Raw genomic sequence first — 25501 nt, 5'->3', positions numbered from 1 at the left:
ATTCAATTAGGAGCTATTTAAGTCAGTAAAAACCTCTCTCCACAAAAGCATGCATCTGGATGCTCATTTTCAGAGCATCTCTAGTTAAGTTACATTGTAGAACATTTCACAGAGGACAATTAGGATTTAAAATACTTGCAACAAATATATCCATGTAGGTGGGTAAGTACTAAAATATTAGATCATATCCCAGGTGATATTAATGGTCATGAGGTAGCAATTTTCTAAGTGCTAACTGAATCCTCCCAGCAGACCTCTTGCCCCCACCTCTCTCCACCACCACTACCCCATCACAGAGGCTAAGACAAGAAGGGAGATAGGAAGTCATCTAGAAACACAAGCCAAAGTTTGGAAAAAAAATAACAGTAGTTTTATTGATTGTATATAATTTTAGTAGTATTAATATATATTATAAACTTTTAACAATTAGAAATGACATGGGTCTCACACTGTCACCAAGCTTCATGGGGGCATGGCAGGTGCCTGCGCAGTGCTGCCCAGGTCCACCGACACAGCTTTGCAGCCAGCATCGTTCTGACGAGACACCACCATGCAACATACATTCTAGAACCATCCCCAGGGTGCATTCACGTCCCCATCACCTTACTCATACAGCACACATTGTCTCAAATGACTGTCACTCTGGAATCTATGAGGACATGAGATGGCTACTCAACTCTGGACTTCATATATTTCAATTTTCATTTTGCCTAAAATCCCAATTTACAATTGAAATGAAAGCATACATGGCATTATATTTATGAAAAGGGGTAGCAGGACATTAATGTCTGAGCAGGACTTGGGCGGCTCACAGAAATCCAGGAATGGCCCTGGGAACGAAAGCCTAGCGTTGGCATCCAGCTTACAGCTGAACAGACCAAGGTGCATCATTCCAACTTCTCATCTCCTTCTTCCACGTCCTTCAAGCTCAGCACCTCCAAGGAGCCTTTGCCCTTTGTCTCCTTTTTGATCAGCTCATCAATCTCTCGGAAGCAGCCTGGGTCGATCAGACATACCTGGAAGGGTATCGCAGAAAGATACACATGGGACATTCTGCCCCCACCCAGGGGCTGCTTCAAAAGGCCCCTCCTGGTGGACTGACACTGGTTAATGCTGCTTCCTTCAAATGCACTATGCTGAACAAGGCAGCCATCACTATTTTTGTATGAGTAGTCTAATGATGTGTGCAGCCCTCCTTCCACCCAACCATGCTTCCTGTCCACAACTGCTTCTCAGTATTGGCAGCACTAGGGATTGAACTCAGGTCCTCCCCCTTGCTAGGCAGGCGCTCTTATCACTGGAGCCATGTCTTGCCTGTTTGTTTTTTTCCCCTTCCTTTGTATTTATTTTTTCTATTTTGGATAGGGTCTCCTGTGTTTTTGCTCAGGGCCAGCCAGCTGGGGGAAGGTCACTGGGCAGGCCTCTGAAGGGATACTCCCCCTTCTGTTTCCTGCCCTCCATGAGGTAAGGAGCCCCCTCCCGCATTTCTGATGCTAGAACTTTCTGCTAAACACATGGGGCAAAGCAGCCATGGCTTAGATCCTGAGCCAAAAGGAGTCTGGGTCTCACTGTGGTAGGTAGTATGACTTAAGTCTTACAATTTCCAGCTGCTGACCGTAGTCCTCACTCTCCACAACATGCATCAGTGGCTTCAGCTTCTCTTTCAGCTTCTTTCCTTCATTCACTGGCAGGATGAACCTCAGTCTCATGTGAGCACGCTCTATCTTCATCTTCTCCTTCAACTGCCTTATCACTTCCAGTGCCTAACAAGACAGAGAGGAGACACCAGTGATGGCAGGCTGGATGTGTGCCTGCTGGACTGTCTTACATGACACCGAGACTCAGCAGTTCTCATCTAGGTGCACTAGACAATGGTTTCTTGGCTATAATATGAAGAATGAAACAGCCATGGAACTGACCAGACATACTAGATACTGATGGAACTCCAAAGTCTGTACTACAGGGACACCATCAAGGGCTGGGGTGGGCTAAGAAGTGGAGTGCCTGCCTAACATGCCTAGGGCCTGGGCTCCATCCCAGCATTGCAAATAAACGAACAAGCACCATCAAGGAAAAGAAACAAAAGCAAAACCATCGACTCTCAGAATAATCAGCAGTACTGGCAAATATGTATTTGGCTTCCATAGTTCACAAAGAACATCTAAGATCTGACAAAGTAAAGACAATCAATAAAAAAGTAGGGGAGGAACCTGGATAGTGCTATCTCCAGAATAGAGGCAAGGCACCAATAAGCACATGAAAACATGGTGGGTCATGTTAACACAGAAATGCAAACCACGAGATACCACTAGATGGTTCTAATACAAACATGGATGGTTCACACCCTAGGGTGTGGGGACATTAGACACCTGGCTGGGAAGCCTTAGAAAGTCCAGCAACTCTTTTCCTCAGAGAAATAAAAACCCACCCCCAAAACTTACAATGTATTTCATGGCAGTGCATTCCTAATAACTGACAAGTGGAAACCACCCAATGTCAGCTGATGAAGAAAGCATGGTCTTTTCATATGATGGCATACTACTCAGCCAGTACACAGTGCATTGCTGACTCAGGCTACAGCACAGGCCACCAAACCATCCATTTCCCTTACTGACATGTTCGCATTGGACTCACACATAACAGACTGAGCTAGGGGCTTGGGTGAGGTATATGTGTGTGTGCACATGGAAAGGTGACAACTGCGAGGGGTAGAGGTGCCAAAGCTCAGCAGCTCTACAGCTGAGTTTCACGCTGTAAAAAAATTGGCTTTTGTTTTTGACCAGAGTGGCTGCTGTAGTCCAGGCTGGCCCCAGACTTGCCATCCCAGCCTTGGCCTCCCAAACTGGCATGTACATCCAACTTGAAAAAAGAGGTAACTTTTATGGTGTACCAATTGCATCTAAATAGGAAAAATCTAATGAGTTAAAAAATGACCCTTTACAGGTTTGATGTGTACAGGGAGATGAGAGTCCTATGTGTATTTTTGTTTAAAAAACTCTTCACGACCTCAATCCCTGGTGTCCCCTCCCCAAAACTTCCTACTCACTTGCTTTCATACAGACCCATTAATTTAATAGTTTCCACAGACATAAGTTTTGATCACATTAAAAATCACTCACCTGTTGCTTTGTACTCTTGTTGGGTTTGACTGAATAGTGGATATCTTTCATGGCTCTCTCGATAAGGATGACAGTATACGGCCTCTTCGTTTCTGGGTTCACACACTTGTCTGCCACAATGGTTGCAATGTCCCTAAACATCTGCTCCAGCTGCGTGTGCCTTTCTTTATCTGATACTTGAACCTCTCCTTTTGTCAAAATCTACAAAACACCACCACCCCAAGATTCAAGAAAATGACTTTTCTCCTTGTTAGGTAATCACAGGAATGAATCAGCTGACACCAGTGGCTCACACCTATAATCATAGCTACTCAGGAGGCTGAGATCTGAGAATCATTTCAGGCCCGACAAAACCAAGAGACTCATCCCCAACTGACCAGCAGAATGCCTCAAGTGGAGGTAAAGCCTCAAGTGGAGGTAAAGTCTCAAGAGGAGTTATGGCTCAAGTGGAAGAGTGCCAGCCTTGAGTGAAAAAAGTGGAGTTAAAGGTTGAGGCTCTGAGTTCAAGCTGCAGTACCCCCACACACACATACCAATCAAAAGACAACAACAACAACAACAACAACAACAAAACAGGCCGGGGGAGAAAGTAAATATGCAATTGGGAAAAATGAAGTAAACTTTTAAAATTTAATTTCTGGAGGTTTCGCCCCAACTCCATTATTAAGTCCAGGTACCAGCACGGTAAGGGTCTTTTTGTTGTTTTGTGTGTGTGTGTTTTTTTTTGCTAGTCCCGGGGCTTGAACTCAGGGCCTGAGCACTGTCCCTGGCTTTTTGCTCAAGGCCAGCACTCTACCACTTGAGCCACAGCACCCCTTGCGGCTTTTTCTATAAACGTGGTGCTGAGGAATCTGAACCCAGGGCTTCACGTTTACAAGGCAAGCACTCTACCACTCACTAGGCCATATGACCAAACCCAAGGGTCTTGTTTTGTGCATTAAGAATAATATACTTTAAGGCAGGTAGCAGAACCTACTTGTTTACAGATTTCAGTTTGGTCATCTGTTCCAAATGCACTAATGAGATCTTCCTTCTTTGCAACCTGACCTTTGGAAACGTTGACAAACACTGAGTGGGTCTGCAGGACTTCATCGAGGTCTTTTTCCCTAGGAGGGCAGAAGAGAGTCCGTGAAAATACACTTCACACCCTTGGAAATGCGCTTCACGTCTAAGTAAGTAGAAGCTGGCACGGACCCAGGCCAGCAGCGGGGAAGGCTCCTCCTCCATGACCCAGGGCCAGGAGGGAAGTTTCCAGACGCCCCACTTACTCATCGGGGAAGAACGGACTGGGAAAACCAGGGCGGAGCAGGGCTGGGGCAGTGAGGCGCCGCGCTTTTCGGCGACCTCAGGGTCCAGTCCCGACGGTATTTGGGGTCGGGCTACCCGGGTCTTTACCATTATTTCAGGAAGTGGCCACGGTCATGAGGTTTCTAGGTTGTTGCTTTTATGATACCAACAAAACAGCCTCAAAATGGGCGACCCTACCCGAACTTAACGAGAAAGAAGCCCGGGTCTGGGGCTTCCTCTTCGTGGACGCCGCCTCTCCTCCGGCCGGGTCCCCTGGCCCCGGCTTCCTCCCCTCGGCCCCCGGCCCGGCCCCCTCCCCACGTCCTGGCCCCCGGCCCGGCCCCCTCCCCACGTCCTGGCCCCCCGGCCCGGCCCCCTCCCCACGTCCTGGCCCCCGGCCCGGCCCCCTCCCCACGTCCTGGCCCCCGGCCCGGCCCCCTCCCCTCCTCCTGGCCCCCGGCCCCGCCTCCTCCCCTCCTCCCTTCGGTCTCCGGCCCCCGGCCCGGTTCCCGGCCTCTCCCCTGCCTGTCCCGGCCCGCGCACTCACACGCCGCTACGCCAGCCGACCACCTTGTTCTTGTAGCAGGCGATCTCGAAGCGCTTCCCGCCCCGCTTCACGCGCACCACTGCCACATTGGTCAGGCGGATCTGGTTGGTGGGGGTGAAAATGGACATGGTGGCGGCTCGGAGGACAGGGCAGACTCCGCCCGGGGCCGCCCTACCTAACGACCCGGCGCGCGCACCGGCAACGCCCGGCCCGCCTGGCCCGCCCTCTGCGCAGGCGTCAGACGCGCCGGCTCTGCGCCACACATCTTTTAGTGCGGGGGAAGGAGGATTCTTTCCTGACGTAACTTCCGGTCTCCAGGAGCTGTTGGAGAGAAGGCTGAGGTTTCTTGAACGCCCAGCTCAGGGGCCACGCCCACTCTGACCTACGCTAGAGAAAATAAAAACATTGGCGCTTCGAACTTCAGTACTGGGGCTGCTGAGGCGGGAGGATGGGACGTTCAAGGCCAGCTTGGACTTTATGGTGACACTGCTCCAATAATTCAACAATGATAAACTTTTGCTTTAATAATTAGCAACGCTTCCATCTCTGTTTTATTCCTCTGTCCGTGTACGTGCTGGTCCCGGGCTTGAACTCAGGGCCTGGGCTCTTTTGCGCAAGGCTCTCACTCTCCCATTTGAGCCACAGCTCCACTTTCCAGCTTTTTGGGGTAGCTTATTGGAGATATGAGTCTGATGGACTTTGCTGCCTGGGCTGGATTTGCACCTCAATCCTCAGATCTTCACTTGTTGCGTAGGTAGGATTACAGGCTGAGCCACCGGTGCTCGGCTTGTGAACACGATTTGTTTTTTTGTTTGTTTGTTTGTTTTTTCAACCAGAAAATAAACACCAACTTTATTAAAACAACAGCAACAGAAAGGGTTTCCAATTTCTCAGCAGAAAAATAACCTGAAACCAGCACCACCTGGTGAGTGTTACCAGATCAAAAGCTCACGCCACATTTGGTGTCCCATGGCACCCTGCCACACAGAGGGCCATTAAGGACAAGTGCCATCCGTGGGGCTACGAGAACATGCTTTTCACTGGGAGGTGGCTTCACCCCAATTCCTCAGAGAGAAGGCTGAAAGGACATTCCTGTTTAAGTCGGTGTAGAGAGAATATAGCGATGTGGAGAGCTTGGTTCTTGCATTCAAGAAAACCCACGAACCTATCGATTTCTGATCGTCTGTCAGACGGCTCTCTGTAGAATCTTACTCCATCCCCACCCATCCGGGTGCGGTGGTTGGGTTGGTGGGGGTAGGGAGGCTGGCAAGTGCCCATGCGTTAACAGGCAGTTTTGGTGATGCCGGGCTTCACTCCCTTTCTGCTAGTGGAGGATGTCTTTTCTGGCAGCTGCAGTAGCTCGATGGCGGGAGGCTGGGCTCACCCGCCAATCACCTCTTCTTGAAGCCATATTTTTTACGTTCATAGAACAGATCTGTCTTAGAGCTCCCCAAATTGACAATCTTTGGGCAACCATCTCTATCCGTCTCCTGGAGGGTGCACTCTTTACATAGTAGGCATCGGAGACTCCAGGACCTCCACAGATCACACAGCGACCCTGGTAAGATCCATAGTTACACTCATCACAAATGCGCACCAGGGTGCAGGGCCATCGCATTTTTCACACAGTCTTCCGATGGCAACGCCAGCCTGCTTGCGGCAGAAGATCAAATCGGGATGATGCTTAGCCATAACTGCCGATTTTGGTTTTTAGATAATTAAAAGTTCGTTTTCCAGTCCACTCATTTCTTGACAGTTGTTTCCGGACCCGCCTCTTCTCGATCTGGGCCAATCCAAACGGAGCCGGAAGTACCCTATCTTGTTCGCCAGGTGCATCGGTGCCCGTCCATTTCCTGTCCTAGCGGGAGTTCGCTTGGTTCCTCCCCTTTTTCCCCTCTAATCCAATCATCAAGGACGGTGGTGGGGGCAATGGCTTTCTGTCCAATGCAGGAGTTCGCTCTGCTCGATGCCCGCCCCCTTTCCGCTCTAAGCCAATCAGCAGGTCCTGGAGAGCTCGGCTTCCTGCCTCCGGGCGCACGGAGTTCGGTCGGTGCCCTCCCTCTTCTCCTCCGCCCTGCTTCTTCGGCCAATCCGGAGGCTCCGCGGGTGGCATGGCTTCCCCGGCACTGTGAGCTCGGGTCACGGCTAGTGCGGGCGGGCGTCTGGCTCGCCAGGTCCGTTCCTCCGGCCCCTAGGGCTCGGGCTCTGAGGAGAATGGGTGAGGAGCCAGCGGCGGGGCAGGGCCGAGGGCGCCGGCGTCCTTCCCGGACTTCCGTCGGGAACCGCCGCTGCTGTGGACGGCGGGGACGTGTGAGGACGGGGTGGGCCGTGTATAAGGCAGAGTGTGTGGCTGTGTGTGAGGCCATGGTGGGCCGTGTGTGAGGACATGATGGGCCGTGTGTGAGGATGTGTGAGGACGTGGGTACTCTATAAGAACATGTGGAGGGCGCTGGTGGGCAGGGGGTGGCAGATGTGATACGACGACTGTCTTAGCCCGAGGGAAGGGGAAGAGAGAGGGCCATGCTGCTCCTCACCTTAGCATGTGGAGACCTGGGAGCTCTATTTGGTGTTCTTGGCTGTTGCTCTCCCATACAGCCCATGTCTCTAGTTTGACTTTTTGCGGCTTGACTGGAGATGTAACAGTGAGAACAAAACATGCTCCCCTTTTTCTTTCCTAAACCAGAATAAATGCAGCCTTCTAGCTGGAGCTGCTAGGGATTGAACCCAGGGCCTCCTCATGTGTGCTAAGCATGTACTCTACCACTGAGCTATATACCCTGTTGCTCTGGTTTATGAAATTGCTCCCAGGTCCAGCAATTGGAGTCAGGTCCTTTCATATCTTCCTTTCAAAAAACAGGCCATAGGTTGTGTGTGGTGGCTCACTTCTGTAAACCTAGCACACAGGGCGCTGAGCAGGAGAATGGGTTTGAGGTCAGCCTGGGCTACATGGCCAGATCCTGCCTCAAAAGCCAGCACAAAAATCAAACAACAAAAACAAGCAACTAAAAAAGTATAAGCATCATGCCAGTTATTTGAGAGCACTTTATAAGTAGCCTTGGGTCATTAAAACTACAGTTAACAAAAGGAAGCGTTCTTACATCATTTATGTTTACCTGTTGGAGCAAGCGTAAGAAAACAAAACATTCCCTCTGTATGGTATCCTCTCAGTTTATGCTCCTTCTCTTCCAAATATGTATCTTTAAATCTAAGTACAGTTTTGTGCCAGTACTGGGGGTTAAACTCATGGCTTGGGCATAGTCCCTGATTTTTAAAATGTTTCTTTTCCCCACAAGGCTGGCACTCTACCACCTGAACCACAGCTCCACTTCTGACTTTTCTTAGTTGGAAGAGTCTCACACACTTTCCTACCTATTCTGGCTTTTAACCATGGTCCTCAGAGTCTCCTGAGTAGCTAGGTTTATAGGTGTGAGTCACTGGCACTGACTTTTTTTAAATTAGCGTAATCATTATGATACCTTGGTTCATTGTAGTATTATTTTATTTATAAAAAAATATAGTTCTTGGCTGGGGATATGGCCTAGTGGCAAGAGTGCTTGCCTTGTATACATGAAGCCCTGGGTTCAATTCCTCAGCACCACATAGATAGAAAATGGCAGAAGTGGCTCTGTGGCTTAAGTGGCAGAGTGCTAGCCTTGAGCAAAAGGAAGCCAGGGACAGTTCTCAGGCCCTGAGTTCAAGGCCCAGGACTGGCCAAAAAAAAAAAAAATACATATATATATATTTCTTTGGGGACCCATCTTTACTTGGTGGAGTTTTCCTTTCCTTCTACTTTCAAGTAAATTTAGTTCACTTAAAAAAAAGAGTTTTCAGCTGGTGTGTGGAATTTTTAAATGAAAGTAAAAGTGGACATCTTAGTGTGTGTAGCCTTAATTGAAGTTTTGCGTATATATCATTTTAGATTCATCTCTGGATGTGTGGGACCTCACTTCTCCTTTGCTATCATTGTGGATAAACCGCTTTTACATTTACTTGGGCTTTGCTTTGGGCATTAGCCTTTGGATTTGTGTCCAGATTGTCCTCAAGAAGCAGGTATATTGTGTACTTTTCTTTTTAATAATAGAGAATTTAGGTAACAGATTTTATTGAAGTTTAGAGTGAAGATGTTTCAGGACTCTCAGGAACATACAGAAAACCTAAAGGAACCTTGAATCATTTTTGATTGGTCTCTAGATTAAAAGATGCCTTTGTTTGTTTATTATTTGGCCTTACTGGGAATTAGAGTCTGGGTCTCTTGCTTGCTAGGCAAGCAGTTTGTCTCTTGAGCCAAATACAGACTACATCAGGAAGTTTTTTTTGTTTTTTTGTTTTTTTTTTGCCAGTCCTGGGGCTTGGACTCAGGGCCAGAGCACTACCTCTGGCTTCTTTTTGCTCAAGGCCAGCATTCTGCCACTTGAGCCACAGCGCCACTTCTAGCTATTTTCTATATATTTGGTGCTGGGGAATTGAACCCAGGGCTTCATGTATATGAGGCAAGCACTCTTGCCACTAGGCCATATTCCCAGTCCCTCAGGAAGATTTTTTGTAATGAAAAACTAGGCTTAAAAAATTATCTTTAATTGTACAAAGGAACTGCCATTAATGAGGCACTGGCTGGGTGCCAGTGGCTTGTTAATCCTAGCTACTCGGGGCTGAGAGCTGAGGATTGTGGTTTAAAGCCAGGAAAGTCTGTGAGACTCATATCTCCAAGTGACCACCAGAAAACCGGAAGTGGTGCTGTGACTCAAGTGGTAGAGTACTAGCCTTGAGCTGAAAAGCTCAGGGACTGTGCCCAGGCCCAGAGTTCAAGCCCCACAACTGACAAAAACAAAACAAACAAAAAAAAACCCCAAACCCCAAACCACAAAAAGCTAAAAAACAAAAGAACAAAGCAGTCAATGAATATAGTACATCTTGATCAATGTCACCTTTTTCAACATTTTCATCCAACCCCAAACTTGGCTTTTATTTTAAAAAAAAAAAAGCAAAATTCTTGCTTCTAAAATAGGTAATTATCTTGTCTCTCCTTTCCACTAATTAAAGGAGCAGAGAATAAGCTCCTACTGTTATTTTGCAAAAATACATCACCGATGAAAGTATTGGTATTTCATGTCCTGGGACAACTGCAGATTGAAATAATTTTTGGGGTGGGGGATTGACCAAACTGCCCTTCTGGATATGTGCAGACTTTTGTGTCATTGTTCCTTAAACACAGCATAAGAGAAACAAAGTAGCATTTGTATTGCATTACTATTTAGTAAATTATCTAGAGATGATTTCATGGGAGGAGGTTCTCTATGAATCCCCCCCCCCCCCCAGCTGAGTGTGGTGGCACACACTGTCACCAGCCTGTCATTAGAAAAAAAGAGAAAAAAGGACATGCACATCCTTGCGGCTTTGGTATTGTCGAGGGTGATGGCATGTGTGATGTGATGTGTGCTATGTGTGTGGAGTATAGTTCTGTGTGCTGTGTGGTTCATGTATGAGTCCTGAAACCAGTCCTGCTTGGACACCAAGGTAAGACCGTACAGCTCTGACCTCTAGGGAGTGGTGATAGTGTAGTCTTTAAAGGTGGGGGGTCCTGCCTTTAAAGGGTGGAATTAAGAGTTTCTTTTTTGAAGAGGCCAATCAGAAAGATTAAGAAAGTAGCAAACCAGAACAGAGTTCATTGGTGTTCATCCTACTGAAGTTAGGGAAGGACAGAGACATGATGTATTCTTTGCAATTGTTTATCTTCAAGGCCAAGAACTTACAGGAGAAGGGTATTCCAAAAACATCTCAGGATTTGATGACAAAAGGTTCGATCTCCCTTCAAAAGAAGCAGATCTTTGTGTCTGGAGTGAAGATTTTCTATGGATCCCAGACAGGCACGGCAAAGGTAAGAACCTAGCGATGTTCAAGTGTTGGCTTTTGACATTCTAAGAAAATTCCTGAATGAGTCCTTAGCCTTTGACTCCTTCATTCCCACCATCTGGTTTTCCCCCTCATACTTTATTCTTTTTGGGTATGGGGAGTGGGTTTCTTTTCTTGTGCCTGGTAACAGTCGATTGGGGGTGTGACAGTTTCTGTCATCACTGGGTGTTGTGGGGCTTCTGTCCCAGCAGCATGGAGAGATTTGCGGTACTGATACGGTGGGTGTGGGACCAGGCTCTGTGGACAGCAGAGGCCAGCCATGGTATCCAGTGTAGGTGCTGACAGACAAGGAAGTGTGTGATTGTGTCGTTAGTGTTGAAGGTAGTGTGTCGCTGAAAGCGCCTCCTCTCTGTAATTGTATCTAGATGTCACTGCTCCTTTGTTAGGAAGGACATGCCATTTAGTGCTTTTCAGGAAGAGTCCCAAGTAAGGCTACCACAAAAATGAGTTCTAAAACATGCAGCTCTGTTGTGTGGACTGGTAAAGTGGGCTCTCCTGCCCTCTTGTGGGCGTTGAGTAGAACAGCACTCCTCATCAGTAGTGTAGTGTAATGTAGTACTTTAGTGTAGGACTCCCTATCAGAGCAGAAGGCCTCAAGTTCCATCTTAAGCGTGTGAGGTGTGGAAACCTGAAGAATGACAGAAAGGTGCCTGAGAAGCCAAAACACAAACTTTTCATGTTCCCTATGAAATAAAAGTCATTTGCTTATTTACTTGTGATGCTGGGGATTTATTCCAGGGATATGCTAGGCAAGTGCTCTAACATTGAGTGTATCCCTAGCTGTTGTTTTTATGTTTTTTAAAAGATCAAGCTAATTCTTTTGGATGGTGACAAAAAGGTTCATCAGGAAAAGGGCTGCAGGGGAGCTTCTTTTAACTTCTGAATTTAACTCCTCTGACGTGGAGCCTCTTAACTAGTTCTGTGTTTAGCTTCTCTAATGATTGTTTCTTCAGTGAGCTGCTCACGTGCCTGTAGATTTACCAGTGGTAGGTAGGTAGTGCTGCATCTGTGTATGAGGAGCTCACTCAGCTTCACTTGGGGTTCATGCTGCTGTCTGCATTGCAGTGGGTGCAGGTCAGGTGGTTGTTGTCGTCATCATGATCATCATCATCATCATCATCATAGTCGTGGTTGTGGTCGCTGTCTGAGTCCTTGGTCCTGCTTTCATGTCTGATTGGTCTGTCCTTGGAGAGAAGACCAGTCCCAACCTTTTCCTGGATCTTTGAGGACTGGAGGTTGTGTTACTGGTGAGAGGCGGATGCCTATATTTCTTTTTGGATGACTTGATTTTGTTTCTCAGAGTGTGAAATGTTGGAAATTGTGTGAACAGACAACCAGGTTGGATGTTTTTTGTCATTGTTGCAGACTCTTGGGCTCCTGCTTTGGATAGTTTTGTATATGAGCTCTAGCACATTTCCACATGTATTTCTTTCCTTTCTTCTCTTTTTCTTTCTGGGATTCAGAGTTGAAGGTTGGACCTGTCTTCTGTGTGTCAACTCTCTCTTATACTTTTCTTAAGTTTTGATTTCCATCCTGGGGTTTTGGATTTCCATTTTAAACCATTTCTTGAGTGTTTTATTTCAGCCATTATGTTGTTTTGTTTTGCTTTTGTTGGTTGTGGGGATTGAATTCAGGGCCTGGGAGCTGTCCCTGAGCTCTTTTGCTCAAGGCTAGCAGTCTACCACTTGAGCCACAGCGCCATTTCTGGTTCTCTGGTGGTTCAGTGGAGGGAAGAGTCTCACAGACTCGTTCACTCAAGGATGCTCCAGGCTTCACCTCCATCCTCACCTTGCTCAGGATGGACTTCTCACTCTCTTCACTCCCCACTGCTGCTTTTTTTTTTTTTTAAACTTCATGTTTGGTGCAGTGGCTCTCATTCTCTGAACACCCTTGCAGAGTGAGAAACAAGAGGAACGTGGGCAGCAAGCTCTGTCTTGGGCCTGAGGAAATGGCCACAGTAAGGAGACTGATGAGAAATAGTCTGAATGCCCACCATGGGGGAGTTCCTTGTGAAGAGCACCACAGGTCTTGCCTGGTAGGGCTGTGTGTTGTTTATCTCCTTCCTGAAGATGTCACTTGATTCTTTTCTTTCTTACTAGGGATTTGCTGCAAGTCTTGCCAAAGCTGTTACCACCCTGGACCTGCCAGTGACTGTTGTTAATCTGAAGGAATATGATCCAGATGATTGCCTGGCAGGAGAGGTAATTGTCCTGCTGTTACTCTTTTTCAATCACAACTTAGAGAGCAGGGGCTGGGAACGTGGCTTAGTGATGAAGTGCGCTTGCCTAGCATACATGCATCCCTGGGTATGATTCCTCAGTACCAGATAAAACAGCAAAGATCAGAAGTGGCACTGTGGCTCAAGTGGCAGAGTGGTACCCTTGAGCAAAAGAAGCTCAGAGACAGAGTCCAGGCCCTGAATTCAAGCCCCAAGACTGGCAAAAATAAAAACAAACAAAAACTTAGAGCCAGTACTCGGGGGCTGAGGCAGGAGGATCTTGAGTTTGAGGCCATCTTGGACTACATATCGAGACCTTGTTTCAGAAGAACCAACCAAAAGATGATCTTAGTTTAATTGACCTCATGACTCTGGGGAAGACTACAGTCTTGGGTCTCCTGATAGTTTTTAGTGTGAACGAGAGGTGTTCCTATGTAGCACACTGCTGCTGAGGCAGTGGCCTCCTTTGCTGTTACTCCCTGCATGGAGGCTGGGTGGAAAGCTTTGGAGTATGCAGTTCCCATCTCCTAATGATGAAGGTAGGGCTGCTAGTGTAGCAGGGGTGTGCATGGGACCAGGGTCAGCCATGGTGGAACAGAGAGTATGGGTTCAGAGCTGTAGAACATGCATGGCCCTATTGTGGAGTGTTACTTAGCATCTATGAGTATCAGCTGCCTCCACTGGGAGCTCTCACTCCTTCCTCCAGTCATGACCAATCAGGAGGGCATGCCTTGTAGCAGTGGTTCTGGAACCCGCAGTGTCAGCATCTCCAGTGACCGTGTGAGAAGTTCAGGGTCTGAGATCTCGACAGTAATGGGGAGTCAAACCCTTGGGCTGTGCTTCTTCTAATAAGGGCTCCACTCAGTTTGTGGAGCTGTGTTTGAAGAAGCAAAGGCCCAGGGACTATGTATCTTTAGTATTCTGGACTGTGATCTATCATTGTGGCATAAAATAGCATAGACAACATAACATAACAGCATAAACAAATTAGTGTGCTGTATTCCAATTAAACTTTATTTAAAAACCAAGCAGCAAAAGCTGGGAGTACTGACACTAGTTCCAGGTACTTAGAAACAGGCCCAGAGGATTGCTTAAGCCCAAGTGTTCAAGGCCAGCCTCGACAGCATAGCAAGACCTTATCTCAAAGACAAAAACAAAAAGTGTAGTGGCAGACAGACTTGGTCTCTTCTTAGTGGCTAAATGTCTAGCCCTCACTATCCATTTCTTTCTTATAAAAACATACTAAAGTACAGATGACTGAATTGTCATAAGTCATTAGCAAATGTTGGTAGTTATTTGCAGGCAAGACTACATTGCTACCAAGACTGTAGACCCAAAACTGTAGTCTTCTCTGGAGTCATGAGGTCAATTAAACTGAGATCATCTTTTGGTTTGTTCTTCTGAAACAAGGTCTTGATATGTAGTCCAGGATGTCCTCAATGTGATTTACCTCTCATCTGGAGCTAGAGATCCATCCCATTGCCAGGCTAGCAGAATCCCCACAGTCCTGCTCCCCGACATGGGACCATGCCAGGTGCTGTCTTGTATCAACCCAGTGCCTGGGTAACTCTTGCCCGGGCTCTACTCCTGAGCTCTGCTCACAGCCCTTTAGAGTTGAAAGTTTATTGCTTTACTTTTTCCAGTATTTCATTTTTCCCCTTGTGGTGCTGGGACTAGAACCTGGGGCCCTGTGCATGCTGGGCAGCTGCTCTGCCTCTGAGCCACACCCCAGCCCTCAAATAACTTTCATAGGAGACTAGAAGTAGTAGGGATTTATAGTTTGTTTCTTGTTTTTTGTTTTGTTTTGTCAGTTTGGGGGCTTGTACTCAGGGCTGTCCCTGAGCTTTTCTGCTCAGGGCTAGTGCTCTGCCACTTTGAGCCACAGCTCCACTTCTGGTATTCTGATGGTTAACTGGAGATTAGAGTCTCAAGGACTTTCCTGCCCAGGCTGGCTTTGAACCATGCTCCTCAAGTGTCAGTTTCCTGAGTGGACAGGATTACAGGAGTGAGCCACTGGTGCCTGGCCAGATTCATAGTTTGAAAAACAAGTTGGAGTGGCTAGCAGAGTACCAGGAGACAGACTGGCAGTAGTGAGGGTTGGTTTTTTTTCCACTGGTGAAAACATGTGATGCTGGGCTGGAAATATGGCCTAGTGGCAAGAGTGCTTGCCTCGTATACATGAGGCCCTGGGTTCGATTCCCCAGCACCACATATACAGAAAATGGCCAGAAGTGGCGCATTATACAGAAAATGGCCAGAAGTGGCGCTGTGGCTCAAGTGGCAGAGTGCTAGCCTTGAGCAAAAAAGAAGCCAGGGACAGTGCTCAGGCCCTGAGTTCACGGCCTAGGACTGGCCCAAAAAAAAAAGAAAACATGTGATGCTGAGGAAAAGTGCCCTTTGACTTAGGAAGATCAGATGACAGTGTTTCAGGAAGAGCTTTTCTGCACTGACATTTGTGTGTGGTACTGTGGGGTAACGTGTACTTCAATGTCCTCTGTGTTACCTAGGCTACCAGTAGGGGTGTGTGTGTCTTCCTGCTTGCCACATACACAGATGGCCAGCCCACTGAGAGCGCACAGTGGTTCTGCAAATGGCTCCAGGAAGCAGCCCATGATTTTCGATTCAGCAAAACTTACCTGGAGGGGATGAGATATGCCGTATTTGGCTTGGGAAACTCTGCCTATCAGAACCACTTCAACAAGGTATGTGAAGTTACAGGTGAATTCTCTTTTAATAAACAAGATCTCAACTGGGAAAAAATGGCTCATGTTTGTAATCTTAGCTATTCATGAGGCTAAGATCTGAGGATCACAGTTCAAAGCCAGCCTGGGCAGGAAAGTCTGTGAGACTCTTTTTTTTGTTTGTTTGTTTATTTGTTTTGTTTCTTGTTGCCAGTCCTGGGGCTTGGATTCAGGGCCTGAGCACTGTCCCTGGCTTCTTTTTTTTTTTTTTGCTCAAGGCTAGCACTCTACCACTTGAGCCACAGCACCACTTCCGGCTTTTTTCTATATTTGTGGTGCTGAGGAATTGAACCCACGGCTTCATGTATATGAGGCAAGCACTTTACCACTAGGCCACATTCCCAGCCCTCTGTGAGACTCTTATCTCCATTTAACCACCAAAAAGTTTAAATGGAGCTGTGGCTCAAGTGGGTAGAGTGTTATCCTTGAGCAGAAAAGCTCAGAGACAGCGCCCAGGCCCTGAGTCTGAGCTCCAGGACTGGCACAGGAAGTTTCTTATGTTACTCCCTTTTTTCTCTCTTTGCTGAAGCTGGAACCAGGGCCCTTGTGTGGGCCAGGCATCTGCTGGTGCCCTCCCTAGCCCTTCAGTTATTCTTTTTTTCTTCCCTTAAAAAAAAAAATTTATTGTCCAACTGATGTACAGAGAGGTTACAGTTTCATATGTTAGGCATTGGATACATTTCTTTTTATTTATTTATTTTTGGTGGCCAGTCCTGGGCCTTGAACTCAGGGCCTGAACACTGTCCCTGGCTTCCTTTTGCTCAAGGCTAGCACTCTGCCACTTGAGCCACAGCGCCACTTCTGGCCATTTTCTATATATGTGGTGCTGGGGAATCGAACTCAGGGCTTCATGTATATGAGGCAAGCGCTCTTGCCACTAGGCCATATTCCCTGCTCTGGATACGTTTCTTGTACTGTTTGTTACCTCCTCCCTCATTCCCTCCTCCCCCCCTCCACTTCCCCCGCCCCCCCTTCAGTTATTCTTCCTGGATGCAGTTTATGGTCACGCTTTCAAGCTGATGTCCAGTAGATGCGCATATATCTTTGGTGGTGGTGCCTCTGTTTATTGTGTTGTACTGTCTGCTGTCCTAGTGGTGGACATGTAGTGGTCAGGCCCAGCCTCCTGTCTCCTGAGAGGACTTTGTAGGTAGAAGGTCATTGGGTCTTTAGTTGTTTTCAAAGTGCTCTAGTTTTGAATAACTTTTACTGCCCAAGGAAACTCTTAAATAGGTAAACTAGTGTCTTGAAATCACTTAACAAGGGAAATAGGGGATAGTTGTGCACATGACCAGGTGGCTAAGACAGCTGTGGAAACAGCTTTTATGTAATAAAACATTTATTGTGTAATAAAAGGTTAAATTTTTTTTTTTTTGATGGTACTGGAGTTGGAGTTCAGGGTTCTTGCTGGGATGAAAAGCACTTGTTGCCACTCTTAGTCATGGTTGAAATGGAGTCTCACAGACTTTTTTTGGCCTGGGCTGGCCTCCAACTGCAGTCCTCTAATCTCTACCTTCCAAGTAGCTAGGAGTACAGCCCCATCTCACTGTGCCCGGCAACATAAATGTGGATTTTTCTTTGCTTTCTTGAGTCTTAAGTCTTTTGGTACCATTTTTTTCCATCCTTTTCTCTTGCATCCTTTTATTTTATGAAGTAAAATTAGCTTGGCAAGGGACACATGCCTGCTATCGTAGTACTCAGCTGTAAGTTCTAGGTCTGCCTGGAATGCATTGCAAGACCCCGAAAAGGAAGAATTTCTAGCATGCAGCCCTTGTGAATGCCAGGCTTGACTCCCTTTTTGTGAAGTCCTTCCATCTCTCAGCACTTGCCCTGATGAGGCTGCACAATAGCAATGGGCTCCTCCAGCCCTTTTGTTTTAGGTGTGCTTGTCCTGGGTCCTGAGCTGAGGGCCTGGGCAGTCTCTGAGCTTTATATGCTCAACCTCTTGAGTCAAACCTCTGCTTCTGGCTTTTTAGTGGTTAATTGGAGATAAGAGTCACATGAACTCTGCTGCTTGGGCTGGCTTTGAACTTGAATCCTCAGGTCTCAGCCTCCTGAGAAGCTAAGATTACAGATGTGAGCCACAGGTACCCAGCCTCTCCAGCCTTTTTTGCTTTTAGTTATGTTTCAGATAGAATCTGTGTCTTGCCCGGGGCTGGCCTCAGACCATGATCCTTCTACCTCCACTTCCTGTTTAACTGAGGTGGCAGGTGTGCGCTACCATGAGTGGCTCAGTTGAGGTGGGTCTTATTTTTACCATGGCTGGCCTCAAACTACGATTCTTGCTGTCTCTACTGCCTGAGTAGCTGGGGTTGCCAGCTGAGCCCTCTCATTGTTTTGCAGGTTGGCAGAAATGTTGACAAGTGGCTCTGGATGCTGGGTGCACACCGCATGTTGGCTCGAGGAGAGGGGGACAGTGACGTGGTCAAGAGCAAACATGGCAGCATTGAAGCTGACTTCAGAGCTTGGAAGGCCAAGTTCACCTCCCGGCTGCAGGCTCTTTGTAAAGGAGAGAAAAAACCTTGCAGTGGGAACTGCAAGAGAGGCAAGTGCAAGTCCAAGCAACGAGGCTCAGAGCGAAAGGAGCCAGAGTCTCACCCTCACGAAGGACTACAGCACAGAGACACTGAGGTTTGTCCCCTGTGTGTTCAGTTCTCACAGATACCTCTAGAGTCTCAAGAGATGTGATCTTAATTTCTGCACTGAGAAACTCGCTCTTCCTTTCTTTTTCCCTCTCCCTTCCTCCCTCAAGCTGAGGACTGCAAGTCATCTCAGTTATCTCTTCCCTCCTTCTGTCCTGAGCATCTGTCTTCACATTGTGGCCGGGGCACTGCTGCCACACTGATCTCCTTCATGCTAGAGATTCTTGTTGAACCAAAAGTGGGTTTAAACACTCTGTCTTCCATGTTCCCGTAGTTCTTTGGCTCAGGCCAGCATCCCATCCTCCTCAGAGCATTGCATTGAGTTGTAGGCTCTTATTCCTGTTGGGATGTCTTCTCTGTTCCCAATATAAGTCAGTCTCTGAGGTGCAGAGCTATGCAGTGGTCCTTCATGTCCACAAGCTTGTAGCTTGGGAGCTGCACCAGGGAGGGATACAGATGCTTAGAGTACAGAGTTTAGAGCTGCATTGAAACACTGCCTTTCAACAAATTGCAACCACATTTCTGCTTGATCTCACTTGTTTTTGTTGGTTGTGGGCCTTGAACTCTGGTCCTGAGCACTGTCCCTCAGCTCTTCAGCTCAAGGCTCTATCACTTGAGCCCCAGCGCCACTTCTGGTTTTCTGGTGGTTAATTGGAGATAAGAGTCTCATGGACTTTCTTGTCTAGGCTGGCTTTGAACTTCGATCCTCAGATCTCAGCTTCCTGAGTAGCTAGGATTACAAGCATGAGCCACTGGTGCCCGGCTTCAATGTTAATTTTGTCAAGTGTGTTACTGTTTCCTGCCTTTTGCATACCATTTGCTTTTTGCTCAAAGGTCAGGGAGACCCCAGCAGACTCCTCAGTGGTATAAACACAACCAACAATAACATGAGCTTCTCCACATCAAACGAGTGGCAGAATGCACACCTGAGAACTGACCTTGTTTTTGAAATATCTTCTTTAAAATTAATTTATTATTATATTTGGCCCAAACAGTGCACTGTCCCAAGTCCACATGTATGGCGGGTTTATTGCATTGTTTTCTTTAGATCACTTTAGAAGCCATCCATCCTTTCCTCACAGGACAAAGAGGATTCTGTGTGGTCTGTGAAGGCTCCAGGCCTTCCTCCTTGTGTTAGCCTTTACTTTTTATCTCCTGGAAACTTTTTTGAGTTACTGATAGGTGCTATTTGCCGCTTGTCAGTTGCCTAAGTCACTGCCCATACTTTCTCTAGCAGCTTTCCACCTTAAATTCTTGTTTGTAAATTTCCTCTGCACTTCTGTTCCTGCCATCAGAACATTAGGAGCCTAAATGGCCTACACAGTTACTTTTGCCTGTGCTGAGCACATGGCTCTGTGGCCTTCCTGTTGCCCATGATCCTGACCACAATGGTGGCTCCTCATGTGCTCCCACTTCCTGGCGTGTGTGGGCATGTGCTGCTTTCCCTGGACTGGAGACCTTCTGAGGAGAAGGGAAATGTGATCTGTTCCTTCTAGCCCTGATAGCTCCCATGAGTTGTGTTGCATGTTTAGTGTAGGGAGTTTTTAACCCTTTCTGAGGTCGCTGAGCCATAGTAGAAGCAGTGCTGGTTAGATTTATGTGAAGATAAAATGGAGTCCCTCGGGATGTGGTAAATTCCCCATATTGGACTTTATGCCTTAAACCAAAGGCCTGAGGAGAAGCTGCAGAGGAGAGTCCAGGGTCAGGCCCGGGAAACTGACTCACTGGCCAAATCCAGCTGGGTCCCTAGTTTAAAGTTGCTTACTTATATTTATTTATTTATTTATCTATCTATTTATTTATTTTTATTTTTTGCCAGTCCTAGGCCTTGGACTCAGGGCCTGAGCACTGTCCCTGGCTTCCTTTTTGCTCAAGGCTAGTACTTTGCCACTTCAGCCACAGCACCACCTCTAGCTGTTTTCTATATATGTGGTGCTGGGGAATTGAACCCGGGGCTTCATGTATACAAGGCAAGCTCTCTTGCCACTGGGCCATATTCCCAGCCCTACTTATTTTTTTAAGTTACCTTTAAGTAGTTGTACAAAGGAGGTGCCATTTGACAAAACAGATTATGACTATAATGCCTTTTGATCAGTGTGACCCCTTCAACATTCTCACCCCCCCCTTTGACACACCCCTTCCTTTACTTAATTTTGTGATATATATGATGAATTCCTGCCTGCATTCCCTGTTCCCTTGCCCCCACCCCCTTCCTATATATTTCTTTTTGGGGGCTGGCTGGAGCTTGAACTCAAGGATTTGAATTCTTATTTTGGTTTTTCACTCAAGGATAGTACTCTACCACTTGAGCCAGAGCTCCACTTCAAGTTTTTTGCTGGTTAATTAGGGATAAGAATCTCTTGGCTTTGTCTGTGTTGGTTGTCCCTCAGATCTGGTCCTCCTGTGTAGCTAGGATTACAGGTGTGAGCCACTGGTGCCTGGCCTTATTGCCTTATTTGTATTGTCTAAAAGTGTGACACCTTCCATCATTCTCTCCCCATCTGCCTATTGTTTTAAATAAAGGTTTGGGGAACATGACCCTGCTTGTTTATTTTTGTAGAGGCATAGCTGCTTTTGTGTTTAGAATGACTGCACTGTGGAGCAGAGGCAAGTCAGATTCTCACCCTCCCGAACCTCAAGAACTAACTCGGATCACCTGAAACATCCTGTCTAACAGTCAGCCAGTCTTGGTTCTTCTAGTTCAATATTTCCCAACACAGGTCAATTAGTGCTACCCATATGCCCTGTGCCCTTATATCCTCCTTTCCAGTATACAAGCATCCTAGACCCAGACAAGACACCAAGGGGTGACACAGCTCAAGCTCCTGTCTGACTACACTAGGGCTCCAAAAGCCCTTCTGTAAGGGCGAGGCTCTTGCCTGGCTACACTAGGGCTCAGAAAACCCTTCTGTTAGGGTGAGAGACGCTGTGTGGCTGTGTTTGTGGTCCATGGCTATCTGCAGGGTCATGAGAGGAGCTTGTTCTTGTGACCTGACAAAGGAAAGATGGCGCAGAATCAGCCCAGCTTCTGTAGCCAGGCTTGGGCTGGGTGTGTAGTCCTCTGGGAAAGGATGGAGGCTGACTTGAAGGAGAGCTGTGGCATCTGGGTGCTGTGCCTTAGGGCCACACGGGCCAGCACATAGCACACAGCACAGCACAGCACAGCACAGCACAGCACAGTGGCAGGGTGAGCAACCTCTGGTTTCTCTTTCTGTAAGTGGCCCTGGGTTACTGAGCATGGGTCTGCTGTTTCAAACTCGTCCTTCACTCCTGGCCTCCTTTCTTCTACTGTAGCATCTCTGGAGGAAGGATGAGGGCTAGGCGTCCCTGCCACTCATTTGCTCTGGTTTTTAACGTCTCCTCCCCTCATCTCCAGGAGCTGAGCATAGTGACATTGTGTGAGGGTCGAAGAGAGACCGTGGAGAACTGTGTGCTGGGCTGCTCCGCTGATATGCGACATGCTTCTCATTGGAAATCGGGGGTGCAGCCTCTCCTTCACCTGTGGGGATGGACTTGTGTCCTGCACTTGCCCCACTCTGCCCCACTGTTTCCTCTCCTCTGCCACTTCTGAGTGGAAGAACGGTGGCATTAGCTGTTGTCACTTTATGCTGACTTCTTGCAGTGATGTGTTGAGTGCAGGGCCTAAGATGGCGTGCTTTTTAAATTAGGAATTTAACCATGGTGAATGCTCAGTGTGGGAGATGTGTAAGAGAACTTGGCTTTGCTATTGTGAAGCATTTACCTTCCAGGAGGAGGAGCCCTGCGAGAGCAGCAGCGAGGAGGAGGAGTATGGCAGCCATGATCACCAGAGCCTGAATTCTGTGGTTGATGTGGAGGACCTTGGAAAAGTTATCAATCACATGAAGAAGGAAAAGGTACCAGTATTTTGGGGAACACTGAAATTGGGTCTTGCAGTTGGATAACCTTTAGTGTTGCATTGCATTGTCATTCTTTGGAACTCACAATTGCATCAGAGGTGACGCTTCTGTTTTCCTCAGGACACTTACATAACCCCCCATGTCTGAGAAATGACCTTGAATGTCTACACCTGCCTCATGGAACTGTCTGAAAATACTTTCTAACCTCAGGGAGCCGATGAGGAGAGCTCACAGTTGTTCATTTAGTCTCTTGGCAGGTTTTCTGCTGGTAAACTAGCCCGGTCCAAGATGTTTTTTACTTTGTAAAAACAAAGAATATTTTCTTAGGTTATACATTTTCTGAACTGATAAAACTGGGCCAAAGGGAATATGAGTCTATGGCTCTTAATTGATAATGTGAATAATTTTCACTAGTAAAACCATCTTAATGTGGTACATGAAGTAGCTAATTTAGATACATTTCCAAAACCTCTAGCAGGAAGCTCTATTTGAACCTTTACTTGTGGGCAGGAAATTTGGAGTAATTTGTGAGTTTGCTTCTTTTCTTTGCCTTTTTTTTTGCCTCTTTCTTTGCCCTTTTTGCTTCTTTCTTTGCCCTCTGGCCAGCAGAGAGCACTGGAGAAAACATGAATGAAAAATTTGAAATCCATGTAAATTAGTTTTCTAAATGAAATAATTTTGGGGGCTGGGAATATGGCCTTGTGGTAAAGTGCTCGCCTTGTATACATGAAGCCCTGGATTCAATTCCTCAGCACCACATATATAGAAAAAGACAGAAGTGGCACTGTGGCTCAAGTGGTAGAGTGCTAGCCTTGAGCAAAAAGAAGCCAGGGACAGTGTCAGGCCCTGAGTTCAAGCCCCAGGACTGGTAAAAAATAAAACAAAACAAAATGAAATAATTTTGGACTTTATGAAGTTTACAAATTTAAAACAACCATTTTATTATATTTTAATGTTCTTTAGCAATTTCTCATGAAAATCATCAAAGTAGAAAGAAAAGGGAAAAGTAGATATTTTCCCAACTTCAGTAATGTGCAAATAAGCTGTCAATGTTTACTTTATATTCTTGTATTTATTTTTTTCCTTTTCTTTCTTTTGGGATTGCATTCCTGCTCTGATTTTCATTTTTGTTACATGACAGCAGGTTGTTCATTTATGCCTTTTGTTTCTGTGTTATGTTGGAAGTTGTATATGATCTGTACTAAACTCAGTGATGACATTTCTACTGTGTGGGTTTTCTTTCCTTCCCTCCCTGCCCCCGCATCACCCTGCAGATTCACAGTGCTTTCTGTGTGATCATCACATGTTGTATTGCCTCATCCTGGTATTATTATAGAGGGAGGCATTGTGCCTTGTGCTTAAATGTTGGCTTGAGAGCTTTGGGATAACATTTGCTCAATTGTGTATGTGTGTGCGCGTGCGTGCACGCATGCATATGCTTATCCTGAGGGTTGAACTCAGTGCCTGGGCATTGTCTTTGAGCTTCATTGGCTCAAGGCTAGTGCTCTAATGCTTGAGCCACAGCTTCACTTCTAGCTTATTTGGTAGTTTATTGGAGATAAGAGTCTCACAGACTTTTATGCTCAGTGTGGCTTTGAACTATGGTCCTTAGATTTCAGCTTTCCGAGTAGCTAGGATTACAGACATGAGCCACTGGTACCTGGTTCATTCACTCTTATGGGCCCATCTGTCTCAATTATTTGTCTGAGGGGGTTATTTTACCCCTCTGTGCTTTAGTTCTCTCATTCGTCATATGGAAGATTGGGCTCCCTGCTTTATAAAGTTGTTGCCATCTGTGTGGTATGTGTGTGGTACGTGCTACCCTCCATGTCGGGTGTGTTAAATGCTTCCACTAGTGTTGTGTGTGTGCGGTAAGTGCTGCTATCCATGTAGCATGTGTGTGGTAGTGTTGTGACATAAGCCGGTGTCACTGCGGGGGGGGGGGGTTCTGTCCCTCCTCCTCCCTCAGTGTCTGAGACCGAAATACAGAAAGGGATGCATGCTGTCCTGAAAGGACAGTGTGTGTGTGGAATGGGACATGACTGGTTGAACGTGTGGGAGGGCTGGTGGCCCTGCCCGGGCCCCCAGTACAGTATTAGAAATGTGTGCACATGCAAGATGACCTCAGTCCTGGCTGACTGCAGATCCCTGCACCCTCAGGTGCACGGTACACAGTGTGTGTGGGTCTCCATCAGGTAGATAGCTAGAAACTTGGGTTCAAGCTGTCACCTTCAGGGCAGGGGCTCCTTGAGTAGCTGTGGAATTTGAGAGTTAGGAGTCAGACAGCCTGGCAGTTCTGGATCCAACGTGATTTGTCAATGTGAAGCCACTTGCTGTGTTCCTTTCTGCATTAATAAGCAGTGCTAAATGCTCCCTGCAGCTTGTTCTGTGCACACAGACACAGCAGCATCAGCATTGTTACTGTTAGGATAAACGGCTCACCAGAGAAACATTTCAGTTACAGACGCTCCATATGTGTAGTTCTGATTTAAGCTGCCGTGGAGTTGTAAGATTATGAAGTTTGGAGGTATTTCAGTGGAGGACCATGAGGCTTGTGCAGGGTCATTCATGTAGAAAGGCAATATGCCTTGGCCTCATCCCCTCCTATCTCCACTCCCAGCTGTGTACTCAGCACTGTACACTTCCCAAGCTATTTCCTTAAGTTGGTGGGTTGATGTAGTCTCCTGAGGGTGAAGCTCTTGACATGCCTGGTCACCCTGTTTTTTGTACAAGTTGAAACATAATTCTAAAGCCTATGTTGCAAAAGGCACCATTTTGGTAGTTAATTGGCAATGAGTCTCACAGATGTTCCTTCTCAGGCTGGCTTTGAAGTATAATCCTCAGATTTCAGCCTCCTGAGTAGCTAGGTTACAGGTGTGAGCCACCAGCACCTGGCTCTCAGTTTTTAAGTAATACCCCTGGCCTGCCTTAGATCACAGTCTCACTGGAAAATAATCTCTCTGAGGTTGGAGTTTGTGCCCTGGCTTGCCGTAACCTACCTTTCTTTTTTTTTTTTTGGCCAGTCCTGGGCCTTGGACTCATGGCCTAAGCACTGTGCCTGACTTCTTTTTGCTCAAGGATAGCACTCTGCCACTTGAGCCACAGTGCCACTTCTGGCCATTTTCTATATATGTGGTGCTGGGGATTCGAACCCAGGGCTTC

At 47.0% G+C, this 25501-nt stretch overlaps 2 protein-coding genes and 1 pseudogene across 4 annotated transcripts in view; 1 reads left to right on the top strand and 2 right to left on the bottom strand.

The window, feature by feature from the left end:
• Positions 1–347: 347 nt before the first annotated feature.
• On the bottom strand, positions 348–5175 carry Sbds (SBDS ribosome maturation factor). The gene is made up of 5 exons (XM_048329712.1): positions 4954–5175; positions 4096–4225; positions 3120–3320; positions 1599–1763; positions 348–1016 (listed from the first exon to the last, which is right to left on the bottom strand). Exons 1-5 carry the CDS (start codon positions 5079–5081, stop codon positions 888–890), a joined length of 753 nt encoding a protein of 250 aa, XP_048185669.1. The 5' UTR covers positions 5082–5175; the 3' UTR covers positions 348–887.
• Positions 5176–6206: 1031 nt separating this feature from the next.
• On the bottom strand, positions 6207–6648 carry LOC125338803 (annotated as a pseudogene).
• A 356-nt stretch (positions 6649–7004) lies between these two features.
• LOC125338536 (S-adenosyl-L-methionine-dependent tRNA 4-demethylwyosine synthase TYW1-like) overlaps positions 7005–25501 on the top strand; it is a 70742-nt gene continuing 52245 nt past the window's right edge. Inside the window, exons 1-7 of one of the 3 annotated variants that reach the window (XM_048329388.1) lie at positions 7005–7171; positions 8873–9003; positions 10691–10828; positions 12963–13064; positions 15589–15783; positions 18163–18450; positions 22211–22336. In XM_048329388.1, coding sequence (XP_048185345.1) covers positions 7168–7171; positions 8873–9003; positions 10691–10828; positions 12963–13064; positions 15589–15783; positions 18163–18450; positions 22211–22336 — 984 coding nt within the window. In that variant the 5' untranslated portion in view covers positions 7005–7167. The remainder of the gene's footprint in view (positions 7172–8872; positions 9004–10690; positions 10829–12962; positions 13065–15588; positions 15784–18162; positions 18451–22210; positions 22337–25501) is intronic. The other 2 variants (XM_048329396.1, XM_048329405.1) reach the window with 2 other exon arrangements.

This window comes from Perognathus longimembris, chromosome 1, assembly GCF_023159225.1.
Source record: "Perognathus longimembris pacificus isolate PPM17 chromosome 1, ASM2315922v1, whole genome shotgun sequence".
In the NCBI taxonomy this organism is placed as follows: domain Eukaryota; kingdom Metazoa; phylum Chordata; class Mammalia; order Rodentia; family Heteromyidae; genus Perognathus; species Perognathus longimembris.
The sequence above is the reverse complement of the archived record's forward strand: the minus strand, read 5'-3'. Positions and strand labels throughout refer to the sequence as shown.

Coding starts and splice junctions, on each gene's coding strand:
- Sbds (XM_048329712.1), bottom strand. CDS start 5,081: ATGTCCATTTTCACCCCCACCAACCAGATCCGCCTGACCAATGTGGCA. Junction 1,764..3,119: donor ACAAGAGTACAAAGCAACAG/GTGAGTGATTTT, acceptor CTGTCTTGTTAG/GCACTGGAAGTGATAAGGCA. Junction 1,017..1,598: donor ACGGTCAGCAGCTGGAAATT/GTAAGACTTAAG, acceptor ATACCCTTCCAG/GTATGTCTGATCGACCCAGG.